Here is a 21862-nt window from a genome sequence, read left to right as displayed (position 1 = left end):
ATGGCCCACATAAAGGCCAATTTTGTTCTTTTTCTGCTCCTCTTGAACCTGTTTTCTCAGTACCAATCCGGCCTGGAAGTTGAGGTCAAACATGTTGCTTGGAGGAAAGCAGAGTGGCTTCTCCTCCCTGATAGTCTCCAGGTGCTTCTTCCACCCTTCACAATCTGCCTCTGAAAAACTGGTGGGGTGTGGCCAGCGCCATACGACAACTGTGGTTCTAAGACCTGGAAGCTGCAGAAATGCAGAACGCCACTCTGCAAGAGAAAGAACACAGATTTAAGTCATTAAGTCGCAGGAGCAGTCTGGCAGGTTGTACTGTATACAAGCATCAGAAGTTGGTCTGGAGGCTGGAGAGATGGCTCAGTGGTTAAGAGCACTGCCTGCCCTTCCAGAGGTCCTGAGTTTAATTTGGCATGCAGGGATACATGCAGTCAGAACACTATATACATACTTTTTTAAAAGAGTGATCTGAGCTTGCCGATGAGAGAGTCCAGTCAGACTGAGGTGCCCTGGGGAACTGACACAGTTCCTTCTCTTACCTCTGCCCTCCATCCCATTCTGTCACCTCATTTAGCCTCCTTGGTGAAGCTTTCCTTTGAATGAATAAATTCTTGACGCTGTGCCAACCTGGATCCTCTGCCAAAAGAGCCGGAAGTTCTGTTACATTAGGGAGAGCGCTTGCCCCTTGGCAGTGGCTCGGGCCAGGGCATGTGGATGTGCATTCTTCTGCTGCTTGACATGGTGAGCTTAGTCTTTACACTGCACACCTCACTCACTGTCTCCTCCATTCCCCTTCCCTCTTCCTCAGGGTCCAGTGACCCCAAAGCCCACCTCCAGAGCAAGCTGAATGAACTTAGTTCTTAACTTGTCCTGTTGGGAGCCAGATGTGCTGGCCCATGCCTTAAACCCAGCCACCCAACACACGGAGGCAGGAGAACTGCCACAAGTTCAAGTCACCCTGGGTTTACATAATGAGACCCTTCCTCCCTTTTTAAGATTATTATTTATGTGCATTGGGGGTTTGCCTTTATGCATGTCTGTGTGAGGGTATCGGATCCCCTGGAAGTGGAGCTGCGGACAGTTGTGAGCTGCTATGTGGGTACTGAGAATTGAACACAGGTCCATTGCTCTTAATCACACAATGAATCGCTGAGTCATTTCTCCAGTCCATGACACACCACACTGCACCACAACCACTCCCTTTAAAAAATATAAAAGGAGTCAGGCCTTTTATATATAAATATAAAATATAAAGGTGGTGCATGCCTTTAATCCCAGCACTTGGGAGGCAGAAGCAAGCGGATATCTGTAAATTCAAGACCAGCCTGGTCTACAAGAGCTAATTCCAGGTCAGGCACCAAAGCTACACAGAGAAAGTTTGTCTCGAAAAACCAATAAACGAATGAATGAATGAATGAATGAATGAATGAATGAATGGGGAGATGGCTCAGTGAGTAGAGGCCCCAGCCTTGCAAGCCTGATGGAGTGGGTCAGAACTCAGAGCCCATGTGAAAAAGTGAAGGCAGTGACATGAATCCCACATGCTCAGTCAAGATGGGAGGCAGGGACACGAGATCTGCTCAGAGCTCCTTGGTCAGCTAGCCTTGACTACACAGTACCACGACAGAAACAAGGGAATCCTGGCCATCTTCCCAAAGTTGCCCTTTGGTAAACACACACACCACTTCTTTCTTCCTTTCTTTCTTTCTTTCTTTCTTTCTTTCTTTCTTTCTTTCTTTCTTTCTTTCTTTCTTTCTTTCTGAAAAAACAAAATGTTCTGGAGCTGCAGATATAATTCCAGGAAGACTGGGGAGCCCAAGGCTTTGACTCCCCACGCTGAGGGCCGGGTGCACTTTGGTTAGGAGAGACTGTTTGACCATGTACTCCAGCGGCCTGGGTCACAAGCTCCCGAAGGAAGCCCGGGTGCAGCTCCACCATTGCCAGCCTGTCCTCCTCACACCTCGGGTCAGTTTTCGGTTACTGCCCGGAGTAACTCCCCTGGCCTCAACATGGAAAAGACCAATTATGTTTATGGAAAATACAGAGCCCTGTGTCCATTTTATCTGAGCCAAACACAGGCAGGCTCGACCACTCTGCCTTAGTCCTGATTCCCACCACACTGAGCACTGAGAGGAGAGAGCAGGACTTGTATGACACAGGTGTCTAAAGCACAGCCTATGTACTGTGCACAGGTTGCTTTGAGGTTAAACAGAGGCTCATTAAGCTATGACCTAATAAACCGAACAGATCTGTGCATGCCATATCTCACATAACACGGTTTGTATAAACATCCATCCCAGGCCCCCTGGGGCTGCCCCTGGAGTCCTGAAGTTGGCTGTCTCAGGCCTTCCTGCAAATGACTGTGCCTGCCCTGTGGATCCTTGCAGCAATCTCCTCACGTACAAATCCCAGCATGTTTGAGGTCATGATGTCATCTGCACAGGCTTTGTGCTGTGTTCACCCTTGTCCTCCCTGTCTCTCTAAACCCCTCCCCACACACTAATGACATCAGCACCTTCAGAGGCAGGCTCAGGACACTCCTACTCCGTCAGAAGGAAACCCTGATGCTGAGGCCAGCGTTAGTTATTTTGCAGAGCTTGTGTGAGTGTTTCAGAGGGACAGTGAGGCAGTTCAGCATGTCAGGCCAAGTATGCATAGGATTTTCTCTGACATTTGAAGATCAAATAGGAAGGGATGCCTGGCAGTGATGGTTCATGTCTTTAATCCCAACACTGGAGAGGTAGAGGCACACAGATATCAATGAGTTTGAGGCTAGCCTGCTCTACAAATTGAGTTTCAGGACAGTCAGCACTATCACACAGAGAAACACTGCCCCCCCCCAAATACATACATATATATATATATATATATATATATATATATATATATATATAGAGAGAGAGAGAGAGAGAGAGAGAGAGAGGAAGAGAAGTAGAGGAAAGGCAAAAGTATGCTCCATCTGGAATAGAAGGGCACCTGTCATTCACAGAGCTCCTCCCCTTGAAGGTGCCGGCTCTGCTTAGCTACTAACAGTGTGAAGCCACTGAAGCTACATAAGACCTTTTAGGAGCTGGGGACAGAGCTCCATCTGTAGAGACTCTCTGCTTCCTGACTGCGGGTGCAATGTGACCAGCTGCCTTCAGCCCCTACTGCCGTGGCTGCTCTGCCATGACAGTCACTACCTCCAACAGAGCTCTAGTAACTTAACAAGTCACTGTTGTTTCAGCTGCAGGCAAATAACCAACACACCACATTGCAATGTTGGACACTAGATTTTCCGGTGTTTCTGAACACTTTGTGGCTGAGGGCAACACCTTGTGTTATCTCTCAGGTGTAAGGAAGTGCCAGCATAAGAACCAGAGCTCTCATTTTAAAGGAAATAAGCAATAGTTTATTCTGGAGCCATTTAGAGTGAGCATGGCCGGGAAACACAAATTTAGGTTACCCAAAATTCCATGTTCCTTGTGGAAGCTGTTTCACAGAACTCATGCAGTTTTACAGAACAAAGAAAGTCAGAAGTCAAGGCAACTTTACAACGCATTTGTGTGTGCTCCATAGTGGCAGGTACATCGAGGGGTATTTTATAGCCTGAAGGGGTGATCTGATGATATTCTTAGAGCTCTCAGGTTGGAGAAGCTAATGTTCTGCTAGGCTTCAAGGAGGTTTTTATTTATTATCATGAGATGGTAGTTCAGATAGAGTGGGAGCCGGGCAGTGATGGCACACACCTTTAATCCAGCATTCAGGAGGCAGAGGCAGGCGGATCTCCAGAGTTCCAGGCCAGCCTGGTCTACCAAGTGAATTCTAGCGCAGCCAGGTTTACAAAGAAACCGTGTGTTATGAAAAGCCAAAGAATGGAAATAAGGAAGTAAGGAAGGGAGAAAGGAAAGAAAGAGGGAAGGAAGGGAGGAAGGAGGGTAGGAAGGAAGGTAGGGAGGAAGGAAGGTAGGGAGTAGGAAGGAAGGTAGGGAGAAAGGAAGGTAAGAAGGAAGGTAGGAAGGAAGGTAGGGAGGAAGAAAGGTAGGAGGAAGGTAGGGAGGAAGGAAGGTAGGGAGGAAGGAAGGTAGGAAGGAAAGAAGCAACTCAGTTACAGAGTGGGACAAGAAGCTAAAACCATCCCAGACAACAACCCTCTGCAAGATCAGGAACAAAGTCTAACAGCCAGAAGCTAGAAGCAAGAGAGAGAGAGTACATAGCATAGCTGCTTTTTAAAGCAAAAGAGACCACGTCCAATGGGCTGGTATCTTAAAGGCTATTGCCTGAAGGAGCAGAAGGATCTCACACAGAAGTGCACCCCTGCCCGTAGTAATTCTTCCAGTTATCCATATCTCCTAAAGGATCCACAGCCTTAAAAACAGTCCTCTAGGTATGGGCAAGCACTCAAGACATGAGCTTGTGGGTCACTAGCCCATAATAACTACTGAAAGTCTAAAAAGTACCCCGAGATTGCTGTTGGTGAACTGTCCTGTGTATTCAGAGAAATGAGAACCATATGGCTGAGGGTTTACAGTAGCGAGGTTCAGTGCTGACCTTCCCTGCAACAGAGTCTCCTCAGAACACTTGAAGGCTTGGTACTGGGGGAAAGATGCTGAACAATCGGTCACACGAGCTCCCGATACCAGAAGCCAGGGATGGTTCATGTCTCACAAATGTGGCAAATGGAGACCACAGACACCAAGAGAGGGTGAAAGTTTCAGAGTTTATTTTCAGGGAAAGGGGAGCACCTGAGAGCGAGGGGGTGCAAAGGCACGATGACTCCAAACAAGATCATCAGTCACCAGGATCCCACCCGGCAGAGGGACCCAAAGATTGGTTTACATGGTCCTGCTTTTGCTTAGGGGATAAAAGGACTTTGCAAAGAGGAGGGGATGTGGGTGCAGCAGCATGAGCTGCCAGTCAGCACACTGTTGGTTGTCTGCCTCTGATTTTCCTTCCAGGAGCCAGGAAAGTCATCAGCTGCGGTGGGCAGTGGTTGTCAGCAGACACCAAGATTACAGCAATGAAAGCTTCCAAGGTTGAAGCCCCAACTTGACTGCCTGGTGAGGTACAGCCAACTACTGGTCTCACCAGGAGCTCAACTATGCATTAAGGCCGCAGCTAGGGTACCCCTCTGCTCAGTTTCTTAATCAAGGCTCAACTTCAGCCTCATCTATTTCCTGAGTAGGCAACATGAAATCTTGGTTTTCAACCCAAAGGTCATGGTTCATTATGATTTGTATTCAGTGTAGTGGCTGGGAAAGGGGACTTTGCTCTGGAGAACTGGTCCAAGAAGGGCAAGATGGTGAGAGGTAGAGGAATAGGGAGATCCTAGGGCCTGCAGGACACAAGGCACTCACCACTCCTTAATCACAGAGAATGTTCTCCGGGGGAGCAAAAGTACAGACAGAGCAGAATTTGGCACCTTTGTAAGGGCCAAAGTGCAAGAGACTTTGTACTGCTGGGGTTGAAACATTTAAGGAAATCAATCACATGGACCATCAAGAAGATTAGGAGATGACCAGAAGTCAAGAGGCTTCTGGAGGATCCATGAGGGCAGGAAGACAACTCCATACAAGGAGAAGTTTGCTCAGGGTGCCAGGGACAAGGGTCTCTTCTGATGCTGCCCCATTTCCAGGACACACCCAATAGGCAAACATTTTCATAGAAGTGACTGACTCAAGCAACTGTGGGCTCCACACTGTCTGCAGAACTCCTGATCCAAAGAGCAAACTTCAGAAAATGGGGCACTGAGAAACCCATGTAGTTCTGATCAACTCCCTAACTCCTGACCCAGATTGAAAATCCCATGAACATGTCAAGTTCTGCTTCTGCAGGCTTTTATAAAATTTCATATACAGGGAACATATGTAGGGATTTTTTTTTTACTCATCAGTTAGCATCCTTTGTGGCTGATGTCAGAGATCTTTATGAGCTGTGGTCTGAAAGCTATCAAATTTATTTGCTGAAATCTAGTTTCTGATCCAATGCTATTAAGAGTTATGACTCTGGGAAGATCCAAGAGTGTCATTGTTTGCTCATTCTATCCAACGAGGATGCAATGTGAAATCTTTAGAGCCAGAGGCCTAACTCTTACCACAGAGCAAATCTGATGACATTTGACCTTGGAGATTCCTTGGTTTATAAACATGTATAATTTTTTTTGCTATTTGTATGTTGTCCAGATTATAATTTGTTTAGAGATGCTGGACTTACTATGTTGCTCAGGCTGACCCAAAACTGCAGAAATCATATAATCTTTCTTCCTAGGTCTCTGAATAGCAGGGTTGAAGATACCTATTACAGAGCTCAGCTTGTAATTTGTGGGCTTTTGAAACAACCTGACTGAACACATGAAAACAATAGGTAGGACTTTGGCTATTAGGTTTCTTTATTGTCTACTTACAAATCAGAAGACGTGAGACTTGCTGAGAGAACATAGGATTTTGACAGTCCACTCCCATATAATAAATATTTCCAAAGCTTCTGTTTCATCTGAAGACTGTCTGGGGCTTGGAGAAGAGAGAGAGGAGGAGAGCAGATGAAGAAAGGAAGGAAAGGGTGTTGTCCCAGGGGACATTGAAAGAAGATTGGGGAACTTAGGGGTCACACATCTACAGTCATGGGAGCATTCATGGAGTCTCATAAAAGGTGTCCCAGCATGTTGAGGACCGAGTGACACACCAAAAGTTTGTCGTACATGCAGACCAAATAGACAATTGCAGAAGTAAGGGATGGTGATGTGACTGTCAGACTCTAACCGGGATTCTCTAAGAATGTTCGGCTGACCTCATGTATATTCAGCCCTTCACACCATTCCTCTCACAGGGTACTACTCTTTGTAATTATTCTGAGAACCCTTTAGCTCCTGGATCTTCTCAGGCAGAGTCTGAGTCCAGAACTGCAGTCTTCTGGCCTTCAGGGCTTGGTCCACAGCAGGTTGGATGTCCAGCTGCAGGTACTTCTCATTATTGTCCATCACAGGCCAGTCGGGTAGACCCTCGCTGTTGGGGTTCCTGCGGATATGCCAGCAATCAAGGAATGGTAAGGTCATGCTCATACAATTTGTGATCCCCCAATTTGTGTCAGGGTAGTAGACTAATTAGGCCAATAGTTGAGGCGACGGATGAGGCACGTGTCTTTACACAGGGATACAAGTATCACCTACGAGTGTCTGCTCCATGTGGGGCAAGACTACCTGGACAATTTTGGGTCTTCCACTCAAAGGCAAAATCTAAAGAACAATACCATAGTTCCTATCAAGTCATTGCAGTGTGACCAGTAACCAATATATAAATGATGTACCTAAGTGTGCCCTGGGGTGAGGAGGACTCTATCATGTAATGAGTTATCCATGCATGCAAACGAAGTCATCAACCACCAATGGAGCCCTAGATAGGTACCCAGCACTGAGGAGGTTGAGAGAGGGGGGTGTTCTCACCCATGTCTTGCAAAGTTGGTCCAGTACTTCATCATTCTCCTGCTCAGCAGCTCCTCCTCCTCAGTGAAGTCAGCTGTAGCCATGGGGAACACAGAGTTCCATGTCCCAGCCACCCCATGCAGCTGCCTGTTCCTGCTCCGCAATCACCATCCTTCCTGTAGCCTGACCTTGAATCCTAGGCCTCTTTTCCACCTTCACCACCAAGGATACCGGAGCCACCCACGCCTCTAATTGATGCCTCCAGGTTCAGTTCTGCTCAGCGTGTCCTCATTCCATCTAACATAGGTGTGGTGGCTCAAATGATATGAATCCTATAGACTCATATATTTGATTATGTGGTTCACAGTTAGTGGAACTGTTTGGGAAGAATTAGGAAGAATGGCCTTGTTGGAGGAGGTGTATCACTGGAAGTTGGCTTTGAGTTTAAAATTCCAGTCAGGTCCAATTAGCTCTCTGCCTTGAGTTTCTAGATCAGAATCTAAACTTTTAGTTAGTTATTGTTCCAGTGCCTTGCCTGTCTGCATGCTGCTATTCTCCCATCCCTGATGGTCATAGTCTCTAACCCTTTGAAACTCTAAGTCCCAATAAATGCTCTTCTCTATAAGCCAACTTAATCATCGTGTCTCATCGCAGCAATAGAAAAGTAACTAAGGCAATGGATTCTAATCTGGGTATAACTTTTTGAGGTTGGAAAAGGTGCTTACTTGATTATGTCCTCTCTCAGAGCCTTGATTTTCTCAACTGGACTGAGAGCTCAGTTACCCATCAGGTACCCACCTGTGACCCCATAGAGCTCATGAAACACAAGAAAGACTCACGTTTTATGCCCCAGCGGGAGCACCCCAAAAGAAAGGGAATCTCATCACCATGGTCAGCTTTCACATAGGCTGGCCTCATATCTTTTTCATAGCTGGGCACATGACGGAATTCATAAAAGTAGACAGGGGCACGAGAGCCTAGAGGTATGGACACATGGTTACATAGTATTTTCTCACCTGTAACTTTCCTGCCTAATGGTTATTGATAAGCTATGTTGGTATACAGTTATCTGGTGTTATAATTGTCAAGTGAGTGGCCCCAGGCTGGAGCACTAGTTATGGGAAAGCCCTTGGCTAAACAGTGACCCTGGCCTTTCCAGCTGAGTAGGTTGGGTAAATCAATGGAGTATCAGCAACCTGTTTCCTTTTTTGTATCTGGATAAGATGTCACTTTCCTCTCTTACACTACAATGAAGAAATACCGATGTAATGGTCCCAGGAGTTTGGTACCAGAGATGTGATCCAGACATGAGTGGGGACCTGGACACTATTTTTTTGTAAGTAACACCTCAGTGAAGCCAATTTTATTTTATTTTTTCTTGTCGTTGTTGTTCTTCTTTTTTATTATTATTTATTTACTAATTAAAGATTTCTGACTCCTCCCCGTCACCGCCTCCCATTTCCCTCTCCCTCCCCCAATAAACTCCCCCTGTCTTATCAGCCCGAAGAGCAGTCAGGGTTCCCTGCCCTGTGGGGAGTCCAAGGACCTCCCACCTCCTTCCAGGACCTGGACACTATTAAGCTCATCCGGGACCCATGGCTCTGAGCTCCTCTCTATTAGGCCTCATATCAGATGTACTCACGTTGAGACTTTGCTACTTGGAGTGCAGGAATCACGAACAAATAGTCTGCTATCATTTCCTTGTACTGTATTTGGAGGGTCGGAGCATCTTCAGTGTTGTTCATATACTCTTCCATTAGCAGGTCACTACACTCAGGAGGTAACATCTACACCAGGGAATCAGGAAGAATGAGTTTAGGTAGGTTCTTGTTATGATAGGCAGCAGCCTCAGTGTGGAGAATGTGGCCAGGGATAAGATATGGTATAGAGGGAAAGGTATAAGTTCTGGGGTGAGCCCTCCACAAACCACACACACACACAGATCTTTGTAGGCATGCTGTCTGAGAAGGATACATAGTGGCTCTTTCTATTGGAGACAATACTCAAGGTGGCTTACTATGTGTGTTGCTGTGTTCTTCAGAATAGCTGGCAGGGTCTCTCTGGTTATCTCCTTTATTATTTCTTCATAGCCCTGGGCCTGGCAGAGAGAGGACAGTTTTCTATACTATAAGGTGGGATAAATATGGATCAAGTTTCCTCTGCTCACCTTATGAGTCCCCAGACTTCTAGAGAATTAGAACTGTGCCTCACCACAGGGAGAAGCCAGCCATACTCATCATTGTTGACACCAATGATGCTGGGGACAGGGTCAAAATCCACAGATGTCAATAACTCTTGGGGATGCCTGGGGAAGAACTCTCCATCCACCACAGCAGGGATGGACTGGAAGACCTGAGAAACAAGCAAGTGATATGGAGGTCAATTCTGATGTCCACTGAGAAACCCAAACCATTACCCCTGCCCCCATTTAAATGTCTCAGGATGTTTCTCCACGCCTGACAGAATCTACATATATTAGAATATTTGGTATTTATTTTAATAATTTTACATACATGATTAAGAGGATGCCAAACCATGAAGCAGAGGTAATTTGTTTAGAGTAGTAAGGACTGACTCTCCCACATCCCACTGACCAGGTCCTCCAAGTCACACAACTCTCCCAACCTTGGTAATAGCCAGAATCTCCTCTTCACTCTTGTTTCTCAGACAGTGCACCAGGGTCTCTGAGTCCACAGTCTCACAACCAGATAAGCTGGCCACTTTCTGTAAAGGGATCAGGCAGGAGTTGATCCATCCTTTCGGGAAAGCAGAGGAGTTTTCCCAACCCCTGTTGATTGGCATGGTGCCCAAATATCACATTGCACTTCGTTCTCTGGTAAATACAGTATGAAATTCCTATTTTGTGTTGCTCAGTTGTAACAGCCAGAGAGGTCATTCTACCTAAAGACTTTTAAAAATTAATTTCATGTGTTTGTTCACAACTGCGTGTTACTTTTAGGAGTGCCTGTACCATGGTTTGTGTGCAAAGATTAAAGGATAACATTTGGTTGCTACTCCTCACTTCCCATCTTGTTTGAGAAATGATCTTTCGTTATTTCTTCCTTTCTACAAGGGTCCATCTTATTTGTGACCTTTCAGGGATTTTCTGGTCTCTGCCTCCTATCTCATCCTATGAATACCAGGATCACACACTTATTGCATGCAGCTTTTTGTGGTTTCGTAAGGAATTTGAACTCAGGTCCCTATGTTTTTACCTATTGATCCATATCTTTATCCCACATGTTTCTGAACATGATGGTCACTACAAAGTTATTACACCAAGCCTGTATTGAGAGAAGTAGATTCTAACCCTCGATTCTCTCAGACTATTGAAAGAAGCTATTTCCCACGCTCCTTGTTTTCCCAATTGAGAAATTTCCAAGAGTACCAGAGGGTGGAGGCTGAGGCTGCAGGGTCATTAATGGCTGAAGTGACTCACTGTGTAAACCACCTCAGAGGTGTTAGAGATCAGGTAAGGCAGCAGGGCCACTCCACTCTCCATGATGGCTCTGTGGAAGAGTCCTTTGGACATGGGGGACACAACCTGTGAAGACACACTTGTGCCACCTGCTGACTCTCCAAAGATGGTGACAAGGTCAGGGTTGCCTCCAAAGTGGGCGATATTCTGCTGGACCCAGCGTAGGGCAGCCACTTGGTCCAGGTAGCCCCAGTTGCCTCTGGCGTGCTCATCTCCAGTGCTGTGAAGATGCAGAGAAGGAATCACAGGGCTGTCTTATTTCCTTTTATCCCCTACTGCACAGTGCAGGCTAGCCCCAGACTCACCTGAAGAAGCCCAGAACACCCAGGCGGTACTGGATAGTGACCACCACCACATCCTCCTTTGCTGCCAGCATGGATCCATCAAAAATGGAAGCCAGACCCCTAGACAGTCCACCCCCATGGATCCATACCATTACCTGTGGAAATCAATTCAGATGTCAGGATATTGCCACCCAGCTCAAGCTCCACCTGGGGTGTCTTCTATTTTACCTAATGCTTTGTCTCAGTGTACTTAGACACACAGACAAAAATCCTCAGTACATCCTCACCTGGACCATAGACAGGGCTCTAGTACCATCAGGATACTTGCTAGTCTCTCTCCTTCTCTAAGGACCAAAGCCTTAATGAGCGGCTCTAAATCTGGAGTAATAACATCCCCTACTCTCAGATGCCTATGAAATGGAATGAAAAAGGGTATATTCATCAGTGATTCTACTGATTATTAACAAAAAATCATTGGCACATAGCTGGTCATGGTGATGTATATCTTTAATATCAGAGCTCTGGGACCAGGTAGGCTGCCGTGGACCTTCCCCACTCTCTGTTACCCCAGACCCAATTCTCAGGGTCACCCCTAGCACTGCAACAAAACATCTCCCCCCAGCATTCCCAGTGAACACACCAGCTGAGCAGGCAGCACCCTTTCTAAAAATCCAGAGAGGAAACAGAAATTAAGTATCAAAACACCCACCAAAGAAAGAGAAACCCAGAAATCAACACCTAGAGCTCTAACCACCCCAAATCCAGACACCTAGATGCCAGCATAAGAACACAATAAACAACAGCCAGGTCAGTGTGTCTCCAACAGAACCCAGCTATCCTACCACAGCAGGTTCTAAATATTCCAACACAGCTGAAAAAAAATACCTTAATATGAAGATGAAAGAGGTCCTTAAAAATCAAGTCAATAAAACCCTTAAAGAAAGTGAAGAAAATAAAAAGAATTGAAAGAGACAAATAAAATTGTTTAATATCTGAAAATGGATATAGAAACAATAAAGAAAACGTAAACTAAGGGAATCCTGGAAATTAAAAGTTTAGGAATGTGAGCAGGAACTACAGAGTCAAACCTCACCAACAGAATACAAGAGATGGAAGAGAGAATCTCAGACTTTGCAGATACGATAGAAGAAATGGATACATTGGCCAAAGAAAATGTTAAATCTGAAAAATTTCTGACACAAAACATCCAAGAAATTTGGGACACTATGAAAAGAACAAATGTATGAATAAATGCAATAGAGGAAGAAAAAGAATACCAAATAGTTCAAAAGCCTAGAAAATATCTTCAACTAAACCATGGAAAAAATTTTTCCTAAATTAAAGAAGGAAATGCCTATATAGTTACAAGAAGCATACAGAACACCAAATAGATTGGATCAGAAAAGTCCCCTCAGCACATAATAATCAAAACACTACAGTACAAAGAAAGAATAGTGAAAACTTCAAGGGAGAAGACTAACTAACATATAAGGCAGACCTATTAAACTTACACCTGACTTCTCAATGGAGACTCTAAAATACAGGAGCTCTTAGACAGATGTGCTAGAGATTCTAAGAGACCACAGGTGCCATCCAAGATTACTATATCCAGCAAAACTTTCAATCACCTTAAGACATTCCATGATAAAATTAAATGTAAGTAATATATAGAGCCGGGCGGTGGTGGCACAGGCCTTTAATTCCAGCACTTGGGAGGCAGAGGCAGGCGGATCTCTGTGAGTTCAAGACCAGCCTGGTCTACAAGAGCTAGTTCCAGGACAGGCTCCAAAACCACAGAGAAACCCTGTCTTGAAAAACCAAAAATTTTTTTAAAATAATATCTAGATACAAATCAGCTCTACAGAACGTACTAGAAGGAAAACTCTAAACTAAGGTTAATTACACACATGGAAACATAGGAAATAAATAATCGCACACCAGCAAAACCAAAAGAATGGAAGCACATACACACCACCACCAACAATAACAACAACAGCAAAATAACAGGAATTAACAATCATTGACCACTAATATCTCTCAATATCATTGACTCAATTTTCTGATAAAAAGGCGCAGATTAACAGATGGTTACAAACACAGGATCAATCCTTCTTCTGCATACAATTGTACACCTCAAAACCAGGGGTAGACATTAGTTCAGGGTAAAGGGTTGGAAAAAGATATTCTAAACAAAGACACCCAAGAAGCAATCTGGTGTAGGAGTTTTAATATCTAATAAAATTAATCAAAAGAATTGTGGAAGGATACGATATATTCATCACAAGAAAAATTACACCAAGATGGCATTTTAATTCTTAACATTGATCTCAAACACAAGGGCACCCATTTTTGTAAAAGAAACACTTTTAGACCTTAAATCACATATGTACTCACACACACTGATAGTACACCATTCTCACCCATGGACAGGCCATTCAGACAGAAACTAAACAGAGAAATACTAGAACTAACTGACTTTATCAGAGAAATTAATCTAACAGTTATTTACAGAACATTTCACCCAAACACAAAAGAATCTACCTTCTTCTCAGTACCTCACAGATTTTTTTCAAAAGTGACCAAACATTTAATCACAAAGTAACTCACATCAGATACAGAAAAATTGAGGCAATTCCCTGCATCTGATCAGACAACTGCAAACTAAAGCAAGATATCAACAAGAACAGAAACAACAGAAAGCTTACACACTCACGGACATTGAGCCACTTTTTACTGAATGAAAAATGGGTCAAGAGAGAAATAAAGAAAGAAATTAAAGACTTTCTAGAATTCAATGAAAATGAATAAACATCCAAACTTATGGGACACAATGAAGGTGGTGTTAAAAGGAAAGTTCACAGCATTAAGTGCCCACAATAACCAAATTGGAGAGAACTCGTACTAGCAACTTAACAGCACACCTGAAAGTTCTATAACAAAAAGAATTAAACACACCTAAGAGGAAAAGAAAGCAAGAAATAATTAATCTGCAGAAATCAATGAAATACAAACAAAGATAACAGTATAAAGAATCCATAAAACAAAGATTTGGTTTTTTGAGAAAATCAACAAAATAGACAAACCCTTATCCAAACTAACTAAAAGACAGAGAGAATATCCAAATTAATAAAATCAAAATAATCAAATCAATAAAAGTGAAATGGGGGGACATAACAACAGACACCAAGGAAATCCTGAAACTCATAAGGACATGCTGTCAAAACCTGTACTCCACCATTTAGAAAATAAATGGATAATTTTCTCAATAGGTATCACTTACCAAAGTTAAATCATGAACAATTTAAATATACCTATAACCCCCAGTAAAATAGAAATAGTCATTAAAAGTTTCTCAAATAAAAAAGATTCTAGGGCCAGATGGTTTTTTTTGTAGGATTGTACCAGACTTTCATAGAAGAGTTAATATATGAGAGAGGATCTATTTTCAATTAAAAAAATTATCATACCTCTGGAGGCAGAGATCAAAGATCTCTCTGAGTTTGAAGCTAGCCTTGTCTTCATAGTGAGTTCTAGGCCAGCCAGGGTTATATAGAGAGACACTTTCTCAAAACAAGAAAAAAATTCTAGGCACAATGAATAGTCCATTCCAGTAAATTTGTAAGAGCTCAGGATTTATCTCTCAGGCATCTGGTAGGTAGTGTGAAACCTGAGTTGATCATGGAGCCATAGCCACTGACTTCCCAGAGTGTTTAGGTCTCTGTGTCCCATACCTACGGTTTAGTTGTGTACCTTGGCAGAGAAGGCCTTCCTGGACACCTGACAGGGAGGGCTTCTCATCAGGGTTTCACATTGATTATGTGCCTTTTAGTCATCCTGAAGAAATGCCCACCCCCAGATCTGAGTATGGGTTGCCACTCACAGTCAGGTTAGAGCCCTCATGAGCATGAGCTGGTGTGTAGATGTTGAGATACAGGCAGTCCTCAGACATAGAGATGGAAGGCGCCCTCCATTTTATCATTGCCAGACTTTCTGACTTCACTGCATCAGGTTTTTGTAGACACCTGGGGACAATGACAGTTCTTCTAAGAGATGTGCGGTAGTTAAAAACAGACTCTTAGTTCATATTTTCTCTCAGCCACCAAAACCCCTCTTTCTGGCCCCATGATGCCCTGGTAACATGAGGTCCTCCTCCAAAATCTCTTCTAACTAAGGTAAAGGTCAGAGACTTTGGGAAACCGGTATGGAGCTCAAACTTCTAGTGAGGTGCCAGATGGGTCTTTGCCTCCCACTCTTCCTGATGATGGGATATTGATATTTCCATGAACTTCTGTGAAAACTATTGGTGTGTGTAATGACACCATTTCACTTTGCAATCTCCAAGGCCTGGGTATTGAGTCCTGAATCCATATAGATGCGGCATTGATAAACAGGGTGGTGGGACATCCTTCACCTCACATCCAGACTCTCAAGGAATTGCCTCTTGGCCAATGGTACCTGGACACCTATAGGTTGGTACAGTGATTGTGGAGGGTGATTTCCTAAGGAACCATCAACACTTTGGCCTTTTTCTGTCATCTGCAGCATATCCCATCACAGAGAGAATGCAGTGGAGGGCAGGAGATGGAGAAAGCACTGCAGTCTGGTCAGGTTCTGAGCTCCTGCCCACTTCAGGACCTGACATTTTCTGGGTCTCAGGAGGACTTACATGGCTGGGTAGGTGGTCCCATCCCTCACACCACTCCATGGTTCAGGAGGCTCAGGAGGTGCAAATCTCAGCTCTCCTAGAGGTGGCTTGGCAAAGGGAATTCCCAGGAAGATGTAGACGCCCTCTTTGGTGTCATTCAAGTGGATAAGGTTCCCCTGCACCTGTCCCGTGTGGGTAGTCCTGATGGGGTTGGCCGAGTCTTCACCTGTAAGTGACATGTGATATCAAGGTTGGGTTTGCCCAACCATCTACCTCCACACTATGGATGTTACTTTTTCCTGCTATCCTCAATTCAGCCTTTTCCATGTACCCACCTCCCTGGCAAATTCTCTCAACAGCACCATGTTCCAGTGTGGAAAAATTTGGCAGACCTGCCATATTTCCATAAAAAGTAAAAATCCTCCATACCAGATAAACATGGATTGATTGCTCAATGCTCCATGTTGAGGTCACAAGTAGCCAAGGCAGCAGCCACTCTCAGGGAGTAGAAGGCGATTTTCCACCATCTTTCTAGTGTTGGAAACTCATTCCTATTTCCAGCGACACGCTGTCTTCAGGACAATATGCCACATGCCATATCTGTCCATATAGATCACTCAGTACTTGGGTCACTAGAATCTGTCACTGCTACAGCAACAGGCAAAACCTGCTGAAATGGGTTTGCTAAGAGTCAGGCTACAGCCAGGATGCTTCACCCCTAAGAAAATCTCTCCACGGAATCCCACCATATTGGAGTGAGTGTACTTTCAGTCAGGAGGCCGGAAAACAGCCCAGAAAGGGACATTTTTTGACAAATATGTTAAAAACAAAAACTATGCATACATTTTCTTTTTGAATTTTTAAATGAAACAGTTGAAGTTTATTAAGCAGAGTTTCTTTATTCTCTTTTTCCCCTCATTTTTCTAGACAAGGTTTCTTGGTGTAAAAGCTCTGACTTTCCTGGAGCTTTCTTTGTAGACTAGGTTGGCCTCGAACTCACAGAGATCCACCTGCCTCTGCCTCCCAAGTGCTGGGATTATAGGTGTGAACCCCCCCAGCTAAGTAGAGAGTCTGATTTTGAGTGACATGTGTGGGAAAGATTACAGATCTCTAATTACACATGTAGCCTTCTCAAGAGCTACTGTATCTTTATAACAGCGGTAAGTGGAAAAAGTGTGCCCATGAAAAGTAAAACTAAAAATAGCAGAAAATTCCCTGTAATTAAATCTCTGCTAATGTCATCTATATCATATTTAAAACCAAAAGTCACCATTGATGAGATTGCCATCTGACCATTTATGTGATACTTTAATTTCCTGATTTTGCTATGGTAAGCATTGCTGACCAAGTTTACTTCCAGATGTCCTCCTCTTCCTGATTATTACTGATGCTGAAATTGCTGTGGTATTCTGTTTTAACATTTCTACATTTACCACCCCACCAGACAGGTTCTTGCCGTGTAGCCCAGGCTGGCTTGCAGCTGAAAAGCCTTCCACTTTCTCTGCCTCATCTAGAACACCATTTACAGGTGTGTGCCATTACACCAGCTCACTCCGATCTTATCTTGATGTCCCATGGATGAGCCTGGCCTGAATGGTGCACAACTCTGTGCCCTCTTATAGTTATCAGTGATTCTGAACCCAGGATCCAAAGAAGAATGTTCAAATAAGCCAAGAGTGAGTTGGGCAGATTTTTCCATCCAGGAGTCCCTGGTGACATCTCAGAACCTGGACAACAGCAAGGAAGAGTCACAATGTGAAGTTCTTATGGCCTCTTTAGGGTAAATCTGATTGAGGAGGAGGTCACCATGACACAGGCTTGAATGCTTTTGGGCAGGAGGTCTCAGGGCTGCACACTGACCCCGGGCACAGTACCCTCCTGACTCATCTTTTCATGAGCCTGAAGACTTTATGGCAGACACAGAACACATGCCCTTTGCCTCGGACTCCAAGTTGTACCTTTTCCAAAGGTCATAAAATGAGAAAAGAAACATGGGCCTCTCAGTTGGTCAACTGTTGTAGGGCTGGGGAACTGTATGACTGAGGGCCAAGAAAATTCCCAGTATTATTTGGAGTATACCGTGATGCTTCTCTGTCTGAGAGGGTGACCCATTTGGAGTTCAATGCTAGTAGGAAGGTGTAATTCATTTTATTATTACCAATGGGTCAGTAAGACCTACAATCACAGGCACAACCATATACAGAAAGGGGACATAGCCCATCTGGCCCTCTGTCCCCAACACTCTTCCTTGTGACTCTCAGGCCCAGGCTTGGCAGAGTAGCCCTCTGTTCTATTGAGTGTCCTCAGACATCACTGACTCTCTGGGCTACAGGGGCCACTTTTCCACGTTGTCATCTCTACCTGCTCTTCCTCCCTTGCTACCTTTCCTACCACAGCCTCAGCCTCTGCCTCTGCCAAAATTGGCAACTCTGGCCCCCACCACCCACGTAAGGAGTCTCACCATTCGTGCGAAGAAGAAACACAAGCCCACAGGCTACAGCAATTAACAGAAGTGCACAGGCTACAGCAATCAGCCAACCACGACGTTTGCAGGACGGCATGATCACCTCTGAGGCCTGAGTCTGTGCTGCTATAGGATGCACTGTGTGCTGGAAGCAGAATATGTGGGCTCTGCCTAGACAATTATTTGAACCCTAAGATTTATAGGCGGGAGCTTGTTGGGCGGGGCAATGTTGCAGGAGAGCTGCAACTAAGCAGAACTGATAGGAACCAGGGTTCAGAAGGTGGGGCAAATGCTCTTCTGTGATGTGAGTTACTTTTTTAGTCTCAATGCAAGGCACAACATAGCTTCAGAAGCTAATTATTCTGATACCAGCAACCGTCACCTCAAACCTGGGGTCACCATGTTTACTGTTCTTGGAGTCACAGGTCCTGTGTAGGTGTGGGACAGAGAGCAAGGAACAGAAAGCTATGTTAGCCAGAGTTGCTTTTTTAAGGAGATGTGTACTGTGAGGTTTCCATAGATGGGTGGAATGAATACTTGAGAATTATCCTCTTGATAAAGGAAGAGCAGGAGCAAGCCCAGGGTGCTCTAGGCACACCCTTCACTCCCAAGCTTCTTGCTTTCTTGAGTCATAATTCACGAAGTCTGCATTCAGGTCTCTCCTCTCTTACAGTGATCATCTTTTAAAAATTGTTTTTATTGAGCGATACATTATTCACCACTGTCCTCTCTTACTTTCTTCTACCATTCTAAACTCTCCTGCGATCCCTACACTTCCAATTTACTCAGGAGATCCTGTTCTGTTAGCTTCCTATGTAGATCCATGTACGTCTCTCTTAGGGTCCTCTTTGTTGTCTAGTCTCTCTGGGTTTGTGGTCTATAGGCTGCTTTTTCTTTGCTTGATGTCTAACAGTCACTTATGAGTGAATGCATGCTATATTTGACTTTCTTTGTTTGGTTTACACAACTCAACATGGTTTTTTCTAAATCCATCCATTTTTCACCAAATTTCAATATGTCATTATTTTTTTTTACTACTGTGTAGTTCTCTATTGTGTAAATGTACCACATTTTCTTTATCCATTCTTCAGTTGAGAGGCATCTGGGATCTTTCTAGGTTCTGGTTATTACAACTATTGCTGCTATGAACATAGTTGAGCACATGTCCTGTGGTATGATTGGGTGTCTTTTGGGTATATACTCCAAAAACAGTATTGCTGGTCCTTGAGGTAGTTGGTTTCTAATTTTTGGAGAAATTGCCATACGGATTTCCAAAGCAGCTATACAAGTGTGCACTCCCACCAGCAATGGAGGAGCGTTCCCCTTACCCCACAACCTCTCCAGCATATGTTGTTATCAGTGTTTTTGATCTTGGCCATTCTGACAGGTGTAAAATGGAATATCAGTGTTTTGATTTGCATTTCTCTGATGGTTAAGGATGTTGACCATTTTCTTAAGTGTCTTTTAGCTGTTTGAGATTTTGCCGTTGACAGTTCTCTGTTTAGGTCTGTACCCCATTCTTTTTTTTTTATTTTTGAGACAGGGTTTCTCCGTAGTTTTTTGGCCCATGTCATCTCTTGTAGACCAGGCTGCCCTCAAACTCACAGAGATCCGCCTGCCTCTGCCTCCTGAGTGCTGGGATTAAAGGCGTGTGCCATCACCGCCCGGCCTGTACCCCATTTTTTATGGGATTATTTGTTCTTTTGATGCCAAATTTCTTGAGTTCTTTGTATATTTTGGAGGTCAGTCCTCTGGCCAATGTGGGGCTGGTGAAGATCTTTTCCAAATCAGTAGTCTGCCATTTTGTCTTATTGACCACATTCTTTGCTTTACAGAAGCTTTTCAGTTTCAGGAGGTCCCATTTATTAATTGTTGCTCTCAGTGTCTGTGCTACTGGGATTTAGGAAATGGTCTCCTATGCCAATGCATTCAAGTGCACTTCCCATTTTCTCTTCTATGAGGTTCAATGTGGTTGGTTTTATGTTGAGGTCTTTAATCCATTTGGACTTGAGTTTTGTGTGGCTATAAATATGGATCTATTTTCATGCTCCTGCATGCTGATATCCAGTTGTGTCAGTGCCATTGTTGAATATGCTTTCCTTTTTTCCACTTTATATTGTTTGTTCTTTTGTCAAAGTCAATTGTTTGCAGGTGTGTGGTTTGAAATCCAGGTCTTTGATTATATTTTATTTGTTCTCCCATCAATTTTCATTACTCTACCAGGCTGTTTTCATTACTGTAGCTCTATAGTAGAGTTTGAAGTTCAGGACTGTGAACTAGAAGTTCTAGTTCTAGAAGTTCTTTTGTTTTACAGGACTGTTTTGGCTATCCTGGATTTTTTGTTTTCCATATGAAGTTGAGTATTATTCTTCTGAGATCTATGAAGAATTTTGCTGGGATTTTGACAGGCATTGCATTTTGATTCTGTGGATTGCTTTTGGTAAGATTGACATTTCTAATATGTTAATTCTACCTACTCAAGAGTATGGGAGAGTTTTCCATTTTCTGGTGTCTTTTTCAGGTTCTTTCTCCAACATTTTAAAGTTCTTGTCATATCGTTCTTTCACTTGTTTGGTTAGCATTACCTCAAGGTATGTTATGTTATTTTTGGCTCTTGTGAAGGCATGACATTTCTCTGGGTTTTTTTTTTTGGCCCGTTTATCATCTGTTACATTGGTGACCTTAAGTCCACACATATTTTTACTTGATATCTGTTTCTAGTGTATATATTTTTGTCTTGGGTTTGGAACTCTCTATTTACACAAAAAGGGGAGGTGTTGTGGAAGCACATTCTGCTCTTTCAGCCAATAGCCTTTAAGATACCAGCTCAGTAGGGCATGGTCTCTTATACTATGAAAAGAAGCGATAACCATGTGCCCCGCTCTCTTGCTTCCAGCTCCTGTTCTGGCTGTTAGACTCTGTTCCTGTTTGCTCTCAGAGGACTGTTGTTTAGGAAAGTGATCTGTAAGTTTTCCCCTTAAATAAATAACCCTTTTAGTATCAATAATTCTGAAGTGGTGTGGGGTTGTTTTACAGCATAACAGGGGCTGCCTGCCTTTACCCCAAGCAAGCAGTTCTTCCATATATAATGCAGACACGTAGTAGGAGGCCACTTGTTTGTTTCCTGGACACCCAGACTCCCAAAATAACCACACAGAAACTGTATTAATTAAACCCCTGCTTGGCCTATTAGCTCTAACTTCTTATTGGCTATCTTTTACATCTTAATTTAACCCATTTCCATTATTTTATATTTTACCATGAGGATTGTGACCTACCGGCAAGGTTCCAGCTGCATATGTCTCTGGGCAGAGGGTAGGGGTTGCATCAGCATGACTTTTCCCTGACTCTGCCCTTCTTTCTCCCAGCATTCAGTTTAGTTTTCCACACCTAGCTAAGTTCTAAGTTCTGCCCTGGTATAGGTCCAAAGCAGTTTCTTTATTCATTAATGGTAATCACAGCATAGAGAGGGGACTCTCACATCACAGACATTGGGCCTACACCCATCCTTTTTACCCTTTACCCTCCTGGTCTCTTGGTCTCCCCAGTTTCCTGGCTCTCCCTTTCCCATTCTCCTGTTGACCAGGCTCAGGGT

The 21862-nt window shown here is 43.9% G+C and overlaps 1 protein-coding gene across 1 annotated transcript; it reads right to left on the bottom strand.

The window, feature by feature from the left end:
• Positions 1–6808: 6808 nt before the first annotated feature.
• LOC142852722 (acylcarnitine hydrolase-like) lies at positions 6809–18364 on the bottom strand. Its single transcript, XM_075977760.1, has 12 exons — positions 18265–18364; positions 15825–16029; positions 15039–15180; positions 11180–11313; positions 10832–11094; positions 10022–10116; positions 9581–9748; positions 9414–9467; positions 9039–9183; positions 8236–8373; positions 7418–7490; positions 6809–6992 (listed from the first exon to the last, which is right to left on the bottom strand). The coding sequence occupies exons 1-12, from the start codon at positions 18362–18364 to the stop codon at positions 6809–6811; spliced, it is 1701 nt and encodes a 566-aa protein (XP_075833875.1).
• Between the last annotated feature and the right edge of the window lie 3498 nt (positions 18365–21862).

The sequence above is a fragment of the Microtus pennsylvanicus genome, chromosome 6 (genome assembly GCF_037038515.1).
Source record: "Microtus pennsylvanicus isolate mMicPen1 chromosome 6, mMicPen1.hap1, whole genome shotgun sequence".
Classification (NCBI taxonomy): domain Eukaryota; kingdom Metazoa; phylum Chordata; class Mammalia; order Rodentia; family Cricetidae; genus Microtus; species Microtus pennsylvanicus.
The sequence above is the reverse complement of the archived record's forward strand: the minus strand, read 5'-3'. Positions and strand labels throughout refer to the sequence as shown.